The following is a 20,133-nucleotide window of genomic DNA, read 5'->3' on the forward strand; positions in this document are numbered from 1 at the left end:
TATTAATTTGTGTGTCGAGTAGCTAAAGAGGTTGAAAAGGAAGCAAACTCTCCGACTCTGTAATTTGCTTTTAATTGGGATCGTGCTGTTGCTCTTGCCCCGCCGCCGCGCCGCCGACCACTCTCCGCTCATAATTTCCCATCGCTGCACCCTCTCTTCTCTCCCTGCATACAAATGCGTTCCCATTTGAATTGAACGCAAACCGTATCTACATAGCCAAGTTCCATACTTTTAAAACTTAAAAGAATTTAATATAATATTTCTGTTTCAAAATTTAAGAAAAAAAATATATTAAGAATTAAATATAATTGATTAACTTAAAAGAAAATAATATATCCGTCTTTCCTCAATCCCACAATTATTTGAAATTTTATTTAATTTGAATATTTCTTTCTATGCTATACTGCCTCTGTCATAATAAATCAATTATTGTTAGTTAAAAAACAATTTTTTTTTTAAGTATATTGTTTTATTTTTTTGGGATTGTTTTGGCTCTGTAATGAGAGAAAAATAAGTCATCTAAACCCAAGAAATAATGCCCTGGCTGAATCATATATATACAATAACCAAAACACCACAGAGAGCATCTCTTTAGTAAATGTGGCCAAACTTAATGCAAGAAAGATAATGCGTCGCACAAGCATTCAGCTGCTTGCTACTGCCCCGCGAACAAAACAGGCTCGCTCTTTGCATATGTGTGTACATAATAATAAATCACTCTCTGCCCTGTTCATGTAAATGACACACATATAGCACTCGCGCTCATATGATACGTAATCTTACTCACAATCGCAGGCGAGCAACTTTTATTGTACAACAGCTGCCGCCAAAACTTGATCTGATCTTTCCCATTCATCAGTTCTCAGCAATAATAATAATGTGATCATAGAAGCATTAATTTATATATCACATATGAAAGGGGCCCTTTCATCAGATGTGCGTATTTAACACAACTCTCGTAGCTTATGAGCTGCCAATAAAACGGGCGTGCATATGCATGAACGCAGGGAGAGATATTCATCAAACCAGTGTTTAAAGACAAAGTCATAGTCACTGGTTGTGAGAGCAGCGGGGTTGAACTGAGCCATCTGAACCGCGGCTAAATAGCTTCATTAACAAGTTTCTATACATAACATCAACGCAAAATATATAATAATACTATAAGTTTTTATAAATAATGTTAATTAAAAAAAAACAATAAATAATGTAATGAATATTTATATCAGTGTTACACAAAAAATTATGCTCCTTTTCATCTTCATGGTGTCAGAATATGATACGCAAGCAAATAACCGCGATATTTCAAATTAGTCAATTAAACCAAAATGAAATCTGCTTGGCATAATAAATAGATCAAATGCATGGATTTTTAACATGCTTGGTTGACGGAACTATATTTATAAGAGCTTAAAAATCAGTGTATAAAACAGCAGAGGTAGTAAGGAAAGTAACGCAAGAACCACGTATCCAATTTCTTCAAATAGTTTAGCAAAAGAGTGGTTGAATAAATTGAATAAAAAAAATGAAGTTAGGCAACTCTCACGACAGGAGTGTTGAGATGGTATACATAATCTTAAAATTAAGGGGCAATGTTAAGATCATAAAGATAATTAAAAGAAAGGTTTTTAAATACCTATAACTGCAGCAATGAACTCCTGAGAAAGAAATTAATTTTGAATTTTCAAATCAGTTTCCCAATGTTAATATTATAAATAATTATCTTTTATATTTTCCTTTATAGTTTTGTATTTTATCAAAATTATTATACAGTATTGCGTTATGCAATGTATACATATCTGAACCGGCACCTAATGAATATGAGCACTTCTCGTACTCATGAATGATTAATTCCTCTCTATCTGGTGCACCCTCCAACGCGAAATCTCCTGAGCATTTATTCCATTCCAGCGTGCAAAAATGCTGCTCATGCTGTGGCGGTGGCACAGCAGACCCTCTCCTCAGAGCGCGCACTTTCAGTCTAATAATTCTCTCCGCACTCGCCATCAGCAGCGAGTTTGGGTTATAAATTCAAACATCAATGGCGAAATTTGCAATGCTCCAGCGGGCTTTTTTATTCGCGGCACACACACAGTAGCGTCATACACAATGTAACGTAAAAAGGGTGCGAGAGAGTGTATACGTATTTGCATAGTTAGTGCCGCTGAGTGTAGGTAGACGGTTTTGCTTTTAAAACATTAAATATACATGCGAGTGTTGGTATTATGGGCCTGTAATTTGTATCAAGTTACTAAAAGCATGGCGCACTTGTTTAGATAACGCGGCGGCGGCGGCGGCAACAGCATCAGACAGCAGCAGAGAGAGAGAGCGCGCGGTCGGCCCCAAAACACACACCGCTTGCTCCGACGCGCAATCAAGTGGAATTATCAAAAGCATTCTCGGCATTCTGATAATTTAATTATGCGGTGGAGTTGCTCTGTAAGTTAGCCATTTCAGCTATTTGGAACGAGACGCGCAGCACGCGGGGACACGCAGCTTTTTTATGCCAGTGCCTCGCGTCAATAACTGGCGACGCGGCTCTCGGCTCGGCCAGCACCGCACACGTTGCGCCACAGGGGTGATATGTATTTTCCATTTTGCCGATAATTATCAGCTGCGAAAGTGGCGAACTGGAAATGTATCCGATAAACCTGGCGGCACGCTTCATTAGCATAACCATCCAGTGCATAATAATGAATTAAGCCAATAAAGAAGTTCTTGTTAAACGTTTTCAATGGTATAATTATGCTGATTTTTTTTTTTAAATTTTAACAACCAGAAGAAATAAATGATCAGTTATAATAAAAACACGAAGGATAATTAGAGTAAATAGTATACAAAATAATAAAATAAGATAATAAAATTTTACAAATGGATTATTGCGAAATTTATATTTGAACAAAAGCATAATATGAAAGCTACTGAAAGTTTGAAGATGACACATAATTAGAATGAAAGTAAAATTATTTCATAGCCATTCTTGAGCTAAAATAAAAATTAAACTTGACGAGACTGATGAATCAGGAAAATTAAATTATAATTACAAAAGATTTTTTAAGATGTGGGTTGTGTAAATGAAATTATAGTATTAAATTGTTGCAAAGTAAAACTATTCAGAATAAACTAAAATTTTAATAACATTTCAATAATTTGTAATATGAACTTTTTAAATATTTTTTGTTTTTTATTAATATTTTTTTTTAATTGTTAAATATTTATATATATTTTTTAGCATGTCCACAAAGCAAATAGATATCGGCATTTATTTAAAGCAATTCAACAAACGAAAATTCTTAATCTATTGTAAAAGCCAGTATTATTTAAATAATTTAATTAATGTATATATTACATACGCATGTTAAAAATAAATTAATCTTTATTGCGGCCTCATGCTCCTCTGTTGACGGTTACAAGGTGACATAATTATAATGTATTTAAAAATTCTTTTCAACTATAGAATATTAATGAGTTTTTATGCTTTACAATACAGAATATATCTTATATCAGAATCTTCATTATTATAAAGTTATAATTAAATATGCTCGGCATTTTTTTAAATTATTTTCTATAACTTTTTCCGTCGAAACAATTATTGTTTAAAATCCTCTGCTCAATTAAATTTGATTTGTAAAAGGACTTCGCAACTACTGTTGATAATTTAGTTGCAAAAACTGTGTTTATTGAAATTTAAGAAACGCAGCTCATGAAAGTGCGACAACACATTTCGTTAAATTCTCCTCTATGCTGCACCCACACTCATATACTCAAGTCGTAATTCTTAATGTCTGATGGAATTAAGCAAAGTGGTGCTTACAATTAATAAGAAACAAAAACACGTTGCAGAACAAAGCGAGGAGCGCCAAGGAGACGCGAGAGGGAAGTTAGTTCATCCCCGTCGCGCGTCCGTCTCGATTGTCTGGCTCGGACCGCACCACTTCACCACTAGCGGTGGTGTTGTGTAGGTATATGCAGTAAGTGGTTATACACCGTATATCGGTCGGTAGTTGGCCACAATACGCGCCCTTAGGGGCGGCACGGTGGCCACCAGCCGACCACGCGGCTCGCGATTGGCGGCTGGCGGCGCGGCGGGGCGGGGATTCGGCCGCCTCGTCGCCGCAGCTCACACCAGGGGCAGATGGCAAGTCACCCTCGACGCGAGCGGACGCGCACCTCTCTTCTCAAGGGTAAATGCATCTGCCGGTGTCCGACGGCCACCCCATGCCTAACGCCGACTCCGAAGCCAAGGCCATGACCGCGCACACCGACCTCGCCACCGAGCTCGGCTACGCCGGCATCCAAGAGCTGCTGTCCGAGCACCACGGCGAACTCGTCCAGACCGGCAGTCCCGGATTCCTGTGCTCGGTGCTGCCCAACCACTGGCGCTCGAACAAGTCGCTACCTGTGGCGTTCAAGGTGGTCGCCCTGGACGACGTCGCCGACGGCACCATGGTCACCATCAACGCTGGCAACGACGAGAACTACTGCGCCGAACTCAGGAACTGCTCGGCCATCATGAAGAACCAGGTGGCCAAATTCAACGACCTCAGATTCGTAGGCAGAAGTGGCAGAGGTGAGTTGACGTTTCCTGCAATTGTCCTCCATTGTGATGAATCTCGTTGTATCATTCTTGTCATATATCCAGAAAATGATTAATTTTTTTAAATTGTTTATAGACTGACAAAGTTAATTTTTCTCCTTAATTTTTGAATTTGTCATTTACATAAAGCAAACCTTGACCACTGTGTTTCCATTTTGCTTTAATTTATGTGTTTTAATTAAAGTTTTGATTTTCTGAAAGCAGAAAGTTTTTTCTGCTGGCAGAGAATTGATTTTTTAATTAAAAGTTTGGCAGTAGAAGCCCGACCACAAAAATTGTTTTTCTTGATCTCTTGCACGGTTTCAGTAATCCACGTAAAAATAAAAATCTGTCTCAAAATCAAGTAATTTAATTTGATTAATTCATAATATTTATAAGAAAAATAGTCCATTTAGAAAGCTTTTTCTTTAAAATCAGTTTACAATCACTTTTCAAAATTAATTGGAAACACTAGTTTAAAAGACCCTGAAGTTCTGATTTAAAATATCAATTTTGAATTTTATATTTTAAGAGAACGTAATTGAATTTAAATTGAGAATAATTCTTTGGAGCTTCTGGGTCTCAGCTGCTTATTTATCTCCTTGATTAGAAGCGAGTCGTCTTCTGGTTGTAACGTCTAATTATCTCGACGATTCGGTCCCTTCCTCGAGCTGATTTACGCGACACTCTTGAGGTGCGAAGCCGAAATTCAGCGTGCGGGGGTGTGTATGCAACCCGATTGTCTCTCGTGCCCTGCAAGTTGCCTTGCGAGGAAAGGAAGGCATTCCATCCATATACCGCGTATATCCGCCGCCGAGCCATCTAGTTTACATGGCTGGTACATCCCCCCTTGTTAGGTCGGCTCGCTGGCCTGACTCATCGCCCCCGCCGCTTTCATCTCTCGGCTTGCATTAAGAAGGGACGACGAGGGTGGAATAGACGAAATTATTGCGTGGCGGCACTTCTTCGATCATACGTACATATATACGCCCTTTCTAGTAACTAACACTTTCTCTAACCAACCTCCACCGCATCACTTGCTTGCATGGAGCAAAAACTGACATTGCACACATATCCACCCTCCCTCCTGCCAAAGATGCAGCCTCGTAAGAGCCCATGTAAATTCTATTTATTTTGTCTGCCGCGCTGCAACTCGCTCGCTTTCTCTCTTTCGCATTTATTTATTCACGCCCTTTACGAGCGTGTCAAATTTAATTTGCGTCGCTACACCAAAGCCTCTCTAAAATGCCGTCCATCTATATGTGTAATAAAAATTTACTTGACATTTTGCGCTGTCGCGGGATATCCAAATTTTATTGGAAGTATCTGTTGAGGGTGCAGCTTTTTCATTTTGTGTTGCTTTTATCTGTTGCAGGGAAGAGTTTCACACTAACTATCACAGTCAGCACCTTGCCTCTCCAGATTGCCACGTACTGCAAAGCCATCAAGGTGACTGTCGATGGGCCCAGAGAACCCAGAACAAAATCAAGTGAGTACCTTATTTTTAATTTGAATTTACATTTTATTATACCCCTAACACTGAAAAACCTTTAAAATTATTTGCAGACTGTTGCTTGAATTTTTTTATTATCTCGAGACTCAATTTTACTAAATAAATAATCTTTAAATGGAATACAAGCAATTAAATAAATTTAAAATCTGCTTTATTGAAAAAAAAGCATTGATATCTTCATTTATGAATAAAAATAATAATTTATTTCAAAGAGAAAAGTCGATAAACTGTGAGGGTTTGACCGCAATTTCCAGCACGAAAAAAAATGCTGATGACTAAATTTTGGCGAAATCACGAGCGTAGAAATTGTAACAAATGCGGTCCATTTGTTCGGCCGCGTGATATAACCGAGTGTGTCTGGTCGAGCTGGAGCGAGTTCATGCAGACGAGCCACATAATTCTTGAATAACCATAATATTTTACGCGGATGTCCTCTCCGCTCGTTTTTTCGCCGCCTATTATAAAATCCGCGGACGGACGTAAAAAAGCAAGCACGGAGCGGCGAGCGAGCGGTCGCTGAGCGAGAGAGAGAGAGAGAGAAGCTTAGAGTGTGTATGCAAAGAGTATTATTCGTTATAAATGCTTTGCTTACGTTGCCATGACAACAGAACAGACGCGAGTAATTAGTCGTTGTGAGGGGGTGTGTGAGCGGACCGAGGCGGGGTGTGTGGGGGTTGAAAAAAGTGGTCGGTTGGCCGAGCCATGGCCGATGTAAAGCACGTATTAGCCATCAGATCAATGACAACAAGACGGCCAAGCTTTTTCCCTCTCTCGCATCGACGTAAATGCAAAAAGCAGGCCTTTTGCATATTGATAACCCTAAATTAAGGTAATGGCCCTTGCGGGTGCGCTCAAGGGCGACGTCCTGTCCCGAATGTGTCCGGCAAATCTCTGAAGGGCCATTCCGAGCAATCTGATTTCGGAGCAAGGATAATACGTCAGTCAGCTGTTTCAAACGGTTTAAATGGTTTAAATCCAGAAAGGCGGAAAGAGGGTTGAAGTGTAGATTTGTTTTGTCAAAGGGACACTTTAAACCAGTTTACAATGCTTTACTTCAGCTGAATCTCGCTTTTATTTCGGCTAATAACATCAAACAAAATTAAATTTTGGAATGATATAGTTTGTTTTATTTTTTCAAATATTTTATGCAAATTTTTAAGTTGCGCTAACAATTATACATCACTATTTTTTTTTATTGTTTATTTTTCACAAATCAAGTCAATGGAAAAGAAATTTTTATAAGAATTTAAGATTTTTATTAATCAGGGTTTTTATTGTATTTAATTGAATTTTAGTATTATTTATCTTTATTAAAAGAATGAGAATTTAAACTTTCACACGACCCAGATTAAACTCTTAGAATTTTTGATATGTTCTTTGTCGGGGTGAACGCTATTACTTGTCAGCAAAACTCACAGGGCAGATTTATCTCTTTGGCTCGACGGAAAGAAAAAAGACGCTGCGTCTGCTGAGAGCATTATTTTATCAGTGCATCTTTCAGCGCTCACCACGCATATGATCCAAGAGTGAAACTGGCCGATAAAAAGCAAACCCGCACTAAATAGAAGCGCGAAGACCAGATATGTGTTGTGCGTGTGTATGTGTGTTTTATGTTCGCTGCCGTAAAATACACAAAATAACATTTGTCTGCCGCGGAAACGTTTGAAGTATCTTTTGAAAGAAGTCTCGGCGCGGTAGTAAGATGTCGAGCGACATTTGTAAACATTTAACGTCAAAACAAATAAGCATCATCTCAAATTTAAATCTAACCCGGTGTACACGTAATAAAATTTCTTCGTCTCATCTCTTTCCTGAATCGCGCGCGGCGCACACAGCAAAGTCTGCTCCTCTCCACACGCGGTGTCGGTCGGTCGGATCTGTGGAAACCAAAATAGTTCTTAACTCATTTTGTTCACTAACACTATTTTGAGGTGAAACCCTCGGCCTGCAGCCACCACCCAATTATGCCGAGCGATCTCTCGCACACTCTCGGCGGGGTCCAGCAGCTGACCAAAGTTGTGTACAATTATGCGCGTCCCAGCTGTGTGTTTGTCGGCAGATCATGAGCTATAATTAAATCACTCCCTTGAAACTTAAGGAATAACTTTTAACGCAAATATGCTAATTTTACAGACTTTTATGGAAATAATTAAATAGGGGTTTGTAATCTATAAGAGAGGAATTTTCTGTAAATTTAAATAAATACTTAGAATTTTTGTATATTCAAAAGCAATTGGCAATCTTAACCATTTTTGAAAGGAATAGTTATCGTTAAAAAAAAATAGTTGTATATTATGCACTTTAAATTTTAAAATTGTTATGTTAAAAAAATATTATTTTTGTTTATTTATTCATATTTTTAACATTCAATAGTTGAAAACAAAACAATTTATTTGAAAGTAAAAAACTGTATTTGTTATTTATTTATATTAATATTTTTAACAGAATCATTTTACTACGAATTTTTATATTTGATTTGCATCTTGTTAAAAAAAACATTATAATATTGTTTCTTTTTTATTTCTGCATAAATAATTACTTTTAAATTCCCATTTCGATTTTATATAAATAAAAATATAACTTAAGCTGAACGATACTGCATTAGTGTAATCACAATATTGATATATCCAATACTTAAGAGCTCATTTCGATCGCAGCACTTTTCACAATTGTATTGCTATAATCTTATGATTCAATTTATGGCTGAAAATTTTTTAGATCAAGCATATTAAAAATAAAAATAATAAAACATCAGAAATTGTCTTTCGCATAGATGGAAAAATATAACAACCACCCAATTTAAAGGAGGTTTCTGACTTGTTTCGGCAGGCGCTATTATGGAAAAAATCCCGGCCGCGTTTTGGATGTCAGATTAAAATCACATCCTGATTTCGCCCTCGGACGCACAATTCGGTGTGGTGAAAAATGATCGCGGCGGCGTCGGCTCCAATCCTCGCCAACTGCTCATTGGCCAGACACAGCGTTGAAATTGATTGAATTTTTATCCGGCATTTGTTTCCAATAATTGACCAGCACACGCGCAGTTTTAATTGGCGAACGCAAATCATTAAGCCGCCGAACCGAGCTAAAAAATAATTACATATCTTTGGCAGCGAAACAAAATTATATAGAGAGAGAAAAAAGGTGCCATAAAAATGGTTACGCGCAGTCATAATGCTCTGGTTTTTATTTCCACTCCCCTCTCTGCAAATGCATATGTTGCGGAGCGCGTCCGTGTGTGTGTGTGTGTGTGTATGTATGATACAAATCTAAAACACGGCCGGCTATGCAAAGATGGCTGCTTTTTAACCAACATAATGCGCTGTTCAAAGCTGCCGACCGACTGGTGGCCACCACCACTCGTACCACACCCTTTTTTACAAAATAAAGAGTGGTGTATAACCCTTTCCTCTCTTTTTACGCGCTCGCTCATCAAGAGCCGGCGAGCAGCAACAGTACGTCGTAAAATAAAAATACGATATGCTCGGCTCGGCGCGGGTGAAATTGTTGATTCCGCTGTTTGTTTTCAAAACGCGCAACATCACACACAGAGCCAATTCTCTCTGCGTGTGTGTATTTGCTGCTGGCGAATCTCTTTATTTTTCCCAGACAGATATACAGACATTGCTGCACAGCACAGGGGAAAAATCCTGCATGGTGTGAAATGCAAGTGGCCCTCTTGAATGCGCTCCTTACACACACGCATGTACGTCCCGTTTTCCCTTTCTCGGAAAAAGACCCTCTCGAAATTCCATCTCTCCACCGCTATACTGGAGAAGAGCATTGTTATTTTTGCTATTGAAAGAGCAAAGAGGAAAGTTGTCTTGTGCGTGTGTAATTGAGATGTGCTCCCGCTGCTGATCTTTTCTCGGACGATGTTTGACCACTCTCGTGAAATATTGCTCCCCAGCAGCAGCCTGGCGTATACAATAATAATAATAAGACTCTCTTTCCTGAGGAGCTTGTTTTCTTTTCACTTTGTTGCTGCCCGGCAGTAAAACAGTAAAAGTGACATTAATGACCCGACGGGGATGATAAAATTAATCTCTCTCGCCCTGGTGCGCGCGAGTCTAATTTTGATTCACCAGCTGCACCGCATTGTCTGGTGGAACTGTCCACTTGATTTAATTCGCCTTTGTTTTGTTCCAGTGCATTTCCTGCCAGGTCAGCATCCCGGAGCCTTCGGGCCCTTCTCCATGGTGCCCTCGCAGTGGCTCGACCCTGCCTATGTGGCCGCCTACAATTGGGATTACATTCGCAGAACCACCGTGGCTGAATTCTGCAAACTGCCTGGGGTCATACAGCCGCCGTCGTTTATGAAAGGTAAACAATTATTTCCTTTCCTCATATCGTTTCAAATTTTTTTGTCGTTTCTTATAAAAAAAATATATATGATTTGGTACAAAAAAGTCTAAACTGATTCAGTTTAAAAATTAAATAATATCACAAGCATAAAAATTTAACTTATTGGCTTGTCCGAAATATTAATTTGGGCAGCTCAATTGACACTAATTTTGTCAATTAATTTAATTCTTTAAATAGAGTTTTTAACAGAAAAATTCTGAAATATTTATCATAATAAATTTTCTATTTTCCGACTATTTAGCATAACACAAAAAATTTTAATTTGTTCACGTTTTTTTTTCATTTTTGAATTTCCACTTAAAACTGGGATGGATTGTTTCCAGGTCACTTCTTTTCTCACTTCCACGTTTATGATTTGAGCTATGAAACATGGCGAAATAAAATTTTTAAAAGCCTTAAATTCACCCAGGATATAGTGCTGATTTTCTAAATTCCCGTGTGAAAATTTTTATTAGAAAAAATTAAACAAATAAAAGATGAGTTTCATTTTTTGTTGATCGGGTTGCTATTATTTGCTCGGGATTGTAATTGAAATAACGTTTTGATTCCTTTTTTCAATAATATCCTTGCTTCAAGTTAACTTAAAACTTGCAAAATTCTTAACGGTTGCACCATTATATCTGCATTTGAAGTTTAAAATAAAATAAAATGTTGTGGGAAGATTTGGTGCGGTTAGAAAGAGTGGCGTTTAAAGATGTAAGGCGACAACACTCTTAGCTAATTTTCACTTAGTGTGGCCATTGAAGTGAGTCATACAGAGCAGCAGGCCAATATATTCCCATCCAAGTATAAAGCCCTCCAGCTTATTATAGCGCCCCCTCCTCGGTAAATAAATGCTCTGCTGAGGATGAAATCGGATTAAGGAAATAACCAGCAGCGGCACAAAAGCACAAAATGCGAGAGCGCCGCGAGAATCCCAAAAGATTTGAGCCGAGTTGAATTCTCGCTCCTCGCCAATGCAAATTTCCTTGAATTTAATAATCACCTCGTCGCCTTAAGGGTTAATCTGTCGTCTGAAATTTAATATGCACGACTCTCAAGTTATTGCCAATCTATGTGTGTATATTTATATATATTGGCTATTTGCATTGATTTCACGCGAGATGCATTTTATTGCGAACATGCGGGGCTCGTTTTTCCCTCTGCGCTTTGCTTTTTAAAATTGCACATATACGCCTGTCAAGCCTTTTGCTCGCGCTGCCGTGATGTGGGGCGGCGAGATTATTGATTGGAAAAGGGCACACACGTATATTTTTATCTGCGAATGAAGTTCTGATTAACCATCAGTGAGGTTGCCACTGTTGAATATTTCACAGCGTACTTTTAAATATAAAAAAGCAGACCACCAGCACTTCACAGAGAGCAACGAATGTGTGCCTCTCGTGATTGTGTGTGCACTGGCTTTGACATCAATGCTTGCGTTATTCTATATTTACCTTTGAAAAATGCATTTATTTCTTGCTAGAAATAAAAAAAAAGTTAAAAATTAAATTCTTTATGAATGACTATATGAATTAAAATGATTTTTATAAGTTTTATTTTCTGTTTACAAATTAAAAAAAAAATAAATTGGTTAGATTTTTTTGATCTGATTGATTTTTGTATAAAATTGTTGATATTTTAAATGTCTGAAGAGGAATATTGAACCCTATATTGAATATATGTTATTTGCAAAATTGAAGTGGAAAAAATTAATGTATTAAATTTGCACTTATTCTCATCCTTAGGTTTTTCTTGACCCAAAATTAAATTAAAATTTTTGTATGTTCACAGGCGGTGCTGAAATGAGACCTAACGATTTCTACCTCGGCCAACCTGGCGCTTTCCCACCACATTACATGCCCCCTGGCGCCCTGCTGCCCTACCCACCCCCACCAGACCCGGCAACCCTTGTACAGCCCGCTGGAGCCAGTCCCTTGACCTCGAGTTCGCCACCCTCGCAGGCAGCAACCAGCACGTCCCTTTCGCCCGCACCCCTACTGCCAGCACCTAGCAGCCTCCTCATCAAACGACCCCTCTCGCCTTCCTCTTCACCCCTGAACTCGAACAAATCCAGTTCCCCAACCTCTTCGGAGCAACAGGAGAGTGTAAGGTCTGCATTCCAACAAGTAAAGCCCTCTGCGTCCAAAGTGCAGGTGTCGCCACCCCTCACAGCATCCTCCAGCTCGCCCAAGGGCGAGGAAGAAAAAGCTGCAGCCAAAGTGAAATCAGACAGTACTGTTATCAAAAGTGGTTGCGGCCCCACGCCGAGTAATTTGGCGACGCACAAAACCGTCTGGAGGCCGTACTGAGAGACAAAGCTGGAAGCAAAAATCGAGTGATATGTAAATAAAAACAAACAACTCCCATGATATGTGCAGTATTTTGACTGAAAATAGTGTACAGCGTGTAGCGAAAGAAAGAAAGAAAGTAAGTGCAATGAGCAGAGCTTTTGGTCCAAATAATTATAATAGCTGCAGCCGAAATGTATGTGCGCGACTTGTTGTTTGATTGCACCTTGTATGAATACAGTATGCATACTTGTCATGTAGGTATTTTTGTAATTTATGCTGTGTACAGTATGCATTATATACAGAAAAAGAGTCAATAAGAATATTACCCAAAGAAATTCAATATATTAGAAAATTGAGAAAGAGGAAAATTGGTCGCTACGTTTATTTAAATATTTATGAACCTAATGCATTCAGTTTCAAAATGAAATAAAAAATGCAAAATAAAACATAAATCGCAAAATATGTTTCATTCCTGTGTGTAACAAAATCGACCAGCGTGATTTCCACAGAGTGCGGTGAGCACGAATTAAGCGCCGTTCTCTTTATTTCCGCTCTGGGTCAATCCCAAAAGTTGCCGTTTGAGTCTTCAAAAGTTTACGGCCGGACCAGTGGCGGCCATTAGACTGCTTACACCGGGAGCAACGTCCAGCAGTGGTGGGATATATTCTACGACGCTAAAAAGGCAGTAAAGTAGTAAGCCAGAGGCTCATTTACCTAATTGAACGCCCCGCGCGAATTCAGTGAAATTATTAGCCTGCATGCTGTCTCGCTCTTCCCCAACTTAATGAACCTATCCTCTAATATACAAAGAGCGAGGGTAGAGAGAGAAAACACTCACACACACACAGAGGGCTTTCGTGTAATGCTCCGAGTGCAACTCTTGGAATAACGCACCAGAAATTCTCTCTCGACATGAAATAACAGAGCGCACTCGTTTATTACTGGCCACCCCGACAAAGCTGCGGCGCCCCTGAATGGACACCCACTCACACCGGCCGAAAAAATCAAATCAGGGTTCGGTGCTTGGCTCAAAGGGGTCAAAAATTGCCGAGGGCGCCGATGATTAAATGAAATTGAATCAGGAAGCTCAAAGCTATGCTTCTGATTTTAATGCATATGGCAACACCCAAAAAAGGCAACTTTGAAATGGTTTTCTCAAAAATATTTAAGATTAAAAAATCTTATAAATTAAAAAAAGCCGCACAATTTCAATTTTTTTATTGATTTATAAGCATCAATATTCAATTTAAGCTATTGAATAAAAGAATATTTTTTTTTTCATTTATTCAAAAAAATTGACATCCTGATAAGCAAGAAACCTGTTTTAATTTGTTTAGACATTGAGTATATTATATGGAAATTTGAACAAAAAAGTAAATAACAGAGATTAGTTTTAAACATTTATTTCAATAAAATGAATTATTATGATTAAATAAATTTCAGTCAAGTTTCATTATAGAAATTGAAAAATCTGCCCAACATATATTGCATTATATTATTTTATTTTTATGCCTGCATAAAAGGGCCTATAATTCCAGTAAAATTTGAGCCAGAGTGATCTTCAAATTTTTACTCTTAAGTTGAATCGTTCCTAATTAACAGTTGAAAAAATAAATCTAATGCTGACCTTAATTATTTCCAATATTTGTTGTGAAGAATAAATGGTGTACCAAATGGATATTTAGGTACAGTCTGGAAATTCTAGATTTTCTGCGTCAACAAGAGATTTGTTCAAGCCTTCGCTTCTTCCTTCCCTCTCCACATTTCCACAAGTTTGCTGTCTCGGCGAATCTCTCTCAGCTGCTTATCGATTATGCTAAAATCACATTATTAAAAAAGCGGCACTGGAATAATCCGCAACATGTTACAATCGCTGATTAAATTTATCCATATTTCATGCGGCTTTGGTGGCACCGCGCTGGGGCTGGAGGATTATACTCGAAAGAAGCGCAGGAGCGCCGAGGGAGGAAAATAAATTGGATGTAACTGCCTTTGTGCGCGCCGGCAGAAAAGTATTACCGCCTCCGCCGGCGCGACTTACGTTATTCAACAAGTGGATCTCATTAGTTGCTGATTTAAATAACTTTTTTTTAAAGGAAAATGAGATTTTTACATCTGTCGAGTGAGCGAGCGAGCGGGAGAGAGCAAAGCTGTTTTATATGCTCAGGGCGATGTTGGTGCTGCAGAAAAAGCGGATTGGGGGAGTTCGCCGCCGCGTGTAAAAAGGAAGAGCGAGCGCGAAAAAACACTTATCCACGCAATCTTGAGGTTGCAGCGAGTACAAATTGGATTAAATTAAGTGGCGAAGAAGAAGAATACGGAAAAGAAGAGGCGCCGCCGCTGATTTAAATTTATTTGCCTCTCGCGCGCGTATTTCACTCAAACCGTGGCATCCAGACTCTCTCTTCAAGCAGATGTACAGGTTCGGAAATATAGGTCTGTGGGGGTATAGATTTTGCATTTATAGGTACAAATTTACATAATGTCTTGCTAACCCAATTGAAGAAATGCGAAGCGTGTTATAAATCTTAAATTGGACTCTTGACACAAATTTAGTATAATAATATATATAAAACAACTTCACGTTAAATTAAACATTCAAATATTCGAAAAGAAATTTTACCACTTAACAGCCTTAACAGCACATACACGACACAACTCTACATACACATAAAAATTACAAAAAAAAAAAACATTCACACACACTAACAAATTAACAGCATTCGTTCAGATAATTTAAATTTAACATCAAATACATATTTTATTTTATTTTATACATAAGCAAGATAAAAGTTAAAAAATTTTAATGTTTTATAGTATTGTGTATTATAAAAATTTAATGAAAAGTTATTTTTTTATTTATTTATTTTTATTATTATAATTCAATTTGAGTAAATAATTATCAGGTTTTTAAAACAAAAGTATAATTTTGAATATTGATGTTTAACTATAAAATAAAAAAAAAATGTATAAATGAATGTATTGCCTTCCAACGCTTAAAATAGCTTAAATACCTTAAAGGATTATAACATTTGGTGGCACCACCTTAAATGTACTATTTATTATGAGTAAAAAGTGAAGACATAATCAAAGTGTAATTAATTAATAAAATTTTGTAACCGCAATTAAAATTTCAAGTCCACATCTCGCTGGCTGCATGGTGCATGCATCAAATAGTTAGAAATTCTTCAAATTTTTTTCAAAACAGGTATTCAGTACAAACGCGTCTCTCAGTAGTTCTGCGCTTTTGTGTCTCTCATGTAGCTTCAGCTGCACTTCCAAGAAGTGGCACCTTTCGCTACGTGTCTAGCATCGGCAGAGTTAGTTGTTTGTCGGTTTTAAGTAGCCATTAGAGAATAAATCACGACGCTCATTATGGGCAGTGACAGAAAGTTAGCCACCCGCGGGTCAACACAACGCTGACCGAAAACAGCTATTTTCACGGCATGATTCCCATTTACCTTTCCATAAATGGAGCCCAGCATGTGAGAGAGACAGAGAGGCTGCGTTTATATTGTGTCTCTTTTTCTTTGAAAAACTCTTGGTTCTTGTGACAAGTAACGCTGCAACCTGATCATGAATTTCCTGCTGGTGTCGCATTCTCCACTGTACCGATGATGGAAAAACGATATTTTACGATTATAACCTATAAGCAGGATTAAAAAATTGATTCAATTCAATTTGTAAAATTCTTTAAAAAATTTAAACATTGATTAGGTGCTGATTGCAGTAAGGTATTAACGTGTGGGGGGAATCTTTTTGGTTAGAAATAAATAAATTTCTTTTGACGTGTTTTTTTTTCAGAAAGAGAGACAATTTTTACAATGGGAAAAAAGCCAAATTATGAAGAAATAATTTTGGCATCAAAGTTTTGCTATTAAAACTAAATATATAATGATGAAAAGTATTTGACACTCAGTTTTCAATGATTAGAAAAATTTATAATGAAGTATTTTTTTTCCGTTTTGAATTGATTCATCAAAAATAGGTGAAATTGCGCTTAAAAAAAACTGGAAAATTTTTTAAATAGGTTTTATAACTATTTAAAAGTACATTTCATGTTTTTTTTTTGTATGAAGTACATGATTAACTACCCAGATTAAAATAAAAAGAAGGTATAACTTTAACAGAAAGCTTCTTTTAAGTTTTAATCCAGGTTTTACCATTGAACCTGTATTAATATATTAATATAAACTATGCTAATAATTATGAGCTGTGAACAAACTCGTGAAAAACTGCCCCTGTTTTTAATAAATCACGTTCAGCCAGAACTCATCTCTCTATTATATTTCTCTTTTGTACGCGGCTATGCAGTGCGGGAGCAAACTAGTTTTTCCTGCGCCACGCACACAACAATGATAATTCAGGCGGCGGTGACGTCACTTTTCGGGTATAGAGGGTGGTTTGGTACGTGGGGAGTTATTGGTTTCGGTGCGCCGAACTGCAGCCCCTTTTATTCCCATACTCTTCTCTTAAAGATTTTTATCCGGCGGCCGGCGCTGCAACTCTTTTATGCGCGCTGATCACCCCCTCACCCATTATTATCCCGCCCCGGCACTCTCCCTGTGGGTCCGCATTAACAAAGCTGCCGAATGGAACAAAAGCTGCTGGACCCTGCTGCTGCCGCCGCCGCGAGGGGGTTACGACCCCATAAGTATTATTAAAGAAGCGGCGCGACGCACATGCCTAGTTATCAGCATAAATGACTCACGAGCCAAACAAGCGTGCAGAAAGGAGAGAAATAATAAAAAACGCCGGCAGACAGAAATTCTCATTTCGCATCGAGCTGCAGAAACCGCCAAACGCAGTCGCGTATCTTAATTATTCGATCTGGCGGCGCATGACCACTGCGAACAACTCGCCCTCGTTTTTTTTTTTTTTGTCTCTGATTTTTTCCCGACAATTATTCGCGCGCGGCGGCGTCGGCCAGCACACGGCATGTTTAATCTCTCGCCCTTGTTATTGCACAGATGGGAAAAATTTCAGTGCTCCCCGCCGTATGTACTATACGTGCGCGTGAAAAGGGCTTCTGGCGAGATTGAGGTCGACCCTCGGCCAACGTTATGGCTGTTTTTCAAACCTGCTGCTGCCGCCGAGCTGCGTTTTGTGTTCGTTTAAATAGCGCGTGCAGAAAATCCAAATTATTTTCATGCTTGACTCCACTGCTTTTGTCCGTGTAGGGCTGGTGTATTGTAGTGTAACTCAGGTTGTCGCGAAATGGCCCTTTTTGTATTTTTGCTTGTAATGTAAAGAATGATTGCACCTTAAAAAAAATTCTTAAAAAGTTACAAATATAACTTAATAATTATTTTCAAAATATAAAGTGTTATCAGTTATTTTAATTTAAAAAAATTTAATATTTTTCAACATTTATATTTTCTATTTGGAGGAAGCTTTAAACTAGATAGGATTTTTTCAAATTATAATAAGCCTACTAAAATGTTAACTTTTTATATTAAATTTTCATTTACTTTTATCGTCATAATCGTAGGTTTTGGTTCTATGTATATTACACGAACATGAATGGTAAGAAAAATATTTAAATAAGCATTAAAACCTAAAGGAAAATAATATTTATCCTTAAATATTAAAAAGGCTATAGTATGATCTATGATAGTATAGTATACTCACAAAATGCTTTATAGGGCTCACAGTGCACACCTTAAATTATTTAAAACATTATTTTCACTGTAATTTTAAATTTTATGCAAAAAACATTTTTTGATTTCTTTTTTCGTTTTGAAAATTAAAAAAAATGATAAAGCGTTGCATTGGTATAATTTGTTTTAATCAAACGGTACATATATGTATTTGAATTCACTCTAAAATGCATCATGAAAAAATAGGAAAACCATCAATATAGAGAAAAAATAGTAAAAATGCTGTAAAACGTGGAAATCACGCCTAGCTCTTCTGCATGGTTGACTAATCCAAATACCGTGTTCATATGAATGTGCTCAACAAAACTCGCGGAACATACAATAAAAAATAAACAAATTGATTGAAGCTTGAAAAATTCCATAGAGCGAGCGCAAATACATAAATATTTTCACACGCAGCCCTCACAATGGTGAAACACGCACACAAATATTTGAGCAGATAAAGACGCAACTGCATATCCAGCAGCAGGATGTCTCCTGCTGACTGGAGCAATAATTCAGGCGCGAACGAAGACGTAAAAAAGCCAGCGACGGGCGAGACGAGAGGCCTCGCGGTTTCTCTTGGGCTCACTTTTCGGATTTGTGTTTTGATTTATGCCCGCGAGCCCATTCAACTTGGCATTAGGGGGTCTGTGTTGCCGCAACATTTCCAAATGGCTTGCCCTGATAAAAAGTTAACACGAGTCTTAATATCAATGCGCGAGAGCCAACCAGCAGCCTCGTCCGCTCTCTCTTTTCATCCACAAGTGTCACGCACTTTTCAAAAGGGCTGCTGTCCTATAGCTCTCCGCACACCTGTACTGCAGCGAGCAGAGGGCGAGATGAAAGGAGCACTTTTATAACTTCGTGTCACTTTTTAACACCTTTCAAACGCGGGCTTTCATTCCTCTCCGCCTCTCTGAAAGTGTAACGTGCGAGCCAGGCCACATTTTCGCTATTAGCTCGCCAGCACAACAAACCGCGCGAGCGGGCTGCCTATCTACACATTCTGCAGGCGAAGAGATAAAAAAAGACGAAGAAAAGTGAAAACCGTTGCTCTCAGAACTTCTAACTTTTGAAATAACATAATAAAGCATTAATTTTTTTGTTCTCAAAAGCATTTTAAGAAAATGTATGTGTATTTTTTTACAACTCAAATTTTGTTTGTAGTTTTCATTTTTATAATTTTGAATATTTGGATGATTTATCTTGTTATAGGCAGAGATTGCCTTGTGGTACACCAATAAATGTAATTTGCAAATAAAATTAATACATACATGTAAAATAAAATATTATCATGTAACGCTAAGTAAAATTTTGTTCATATAAACAATCAGAAATAAATAACCTTTAATTTAATTCTTTTAATTTTTTATAAATTTTTTTTTTCTTTAATTTTTCATATGAATTTAACTTTTTTTTTAAATTTCAATGTAGATTTCATAAAATTATATAAACTGCCCTCAGATAATTAAAATTACACCATTTAATAGGTTTAATAATCATTAAGTAGCTGGTGAATGAAAATATAATTTAATTAGAATTATATAAAATTTAAAATACTTATTTTCCTGAGACAATCTATTTACCATATATTTTGGGATGAACAACAGCAAAATTAACAATAATTTGAAGCGATTCATAAACTTTTTCTAGTTTTCGTTGTTTCAATATGGAAACGCATTCAAAATAAAATTTAGTGACTTTCAAGATTCATATTTGTGGGACAACACTGGCCATAGTTGTCTGATCTCTTAAGAATTTCAGCCG

At 37.5% G+C, this 20,133-nt stretch overlaps 1 protein-coding gene across 1 annotated transcript; it reads left to right on the forward strand.

The window, feature by feature from the left end:
* The first annotated feature begins 4,147 nt into the window (after positions 1-4,147).
* On the forward strand, positions 4,148-13,099 carry LOC132194580 (segmentation protein Runt). The gene is made up of 4 exons (XM_059615952.1): positions 4,148-4,567; positions 5,949-6,062; positions 10,236-10,409; positions 12,225-13,099. Exons 1-4 carry the CDS (start codon positions 4,186-4,188, stop codon positions 12,740-12,742), a joined length of 1,188 nt encoding a protein of 395 aa, XP_059471935.1. The 5' UTR covers positions 4,148-4,185; the 3' UTR covers positions 12,743-13,099.
* Positions 13,100-20,133: the final 7,034 nt, after the last annotated feature.

The sequence above is a fragment of the Neocloeon triangulifer genome, unplaced genomic scaffold (genome assembly GCF_031216515.1).
Source record: "Neocloeon triangulifer isolate White Clay Creek 2 clone unplaced genomic scaffold, ASM3121651v1 ptg000001l, whole genome shotgun sequence".
Lineage (NCBI taxonomy): Eukaryota > Metazoa > Arthropoda > Insecta > Ephemeroptera > Baetidae > Neocloeon > Neocloeon triangulifer.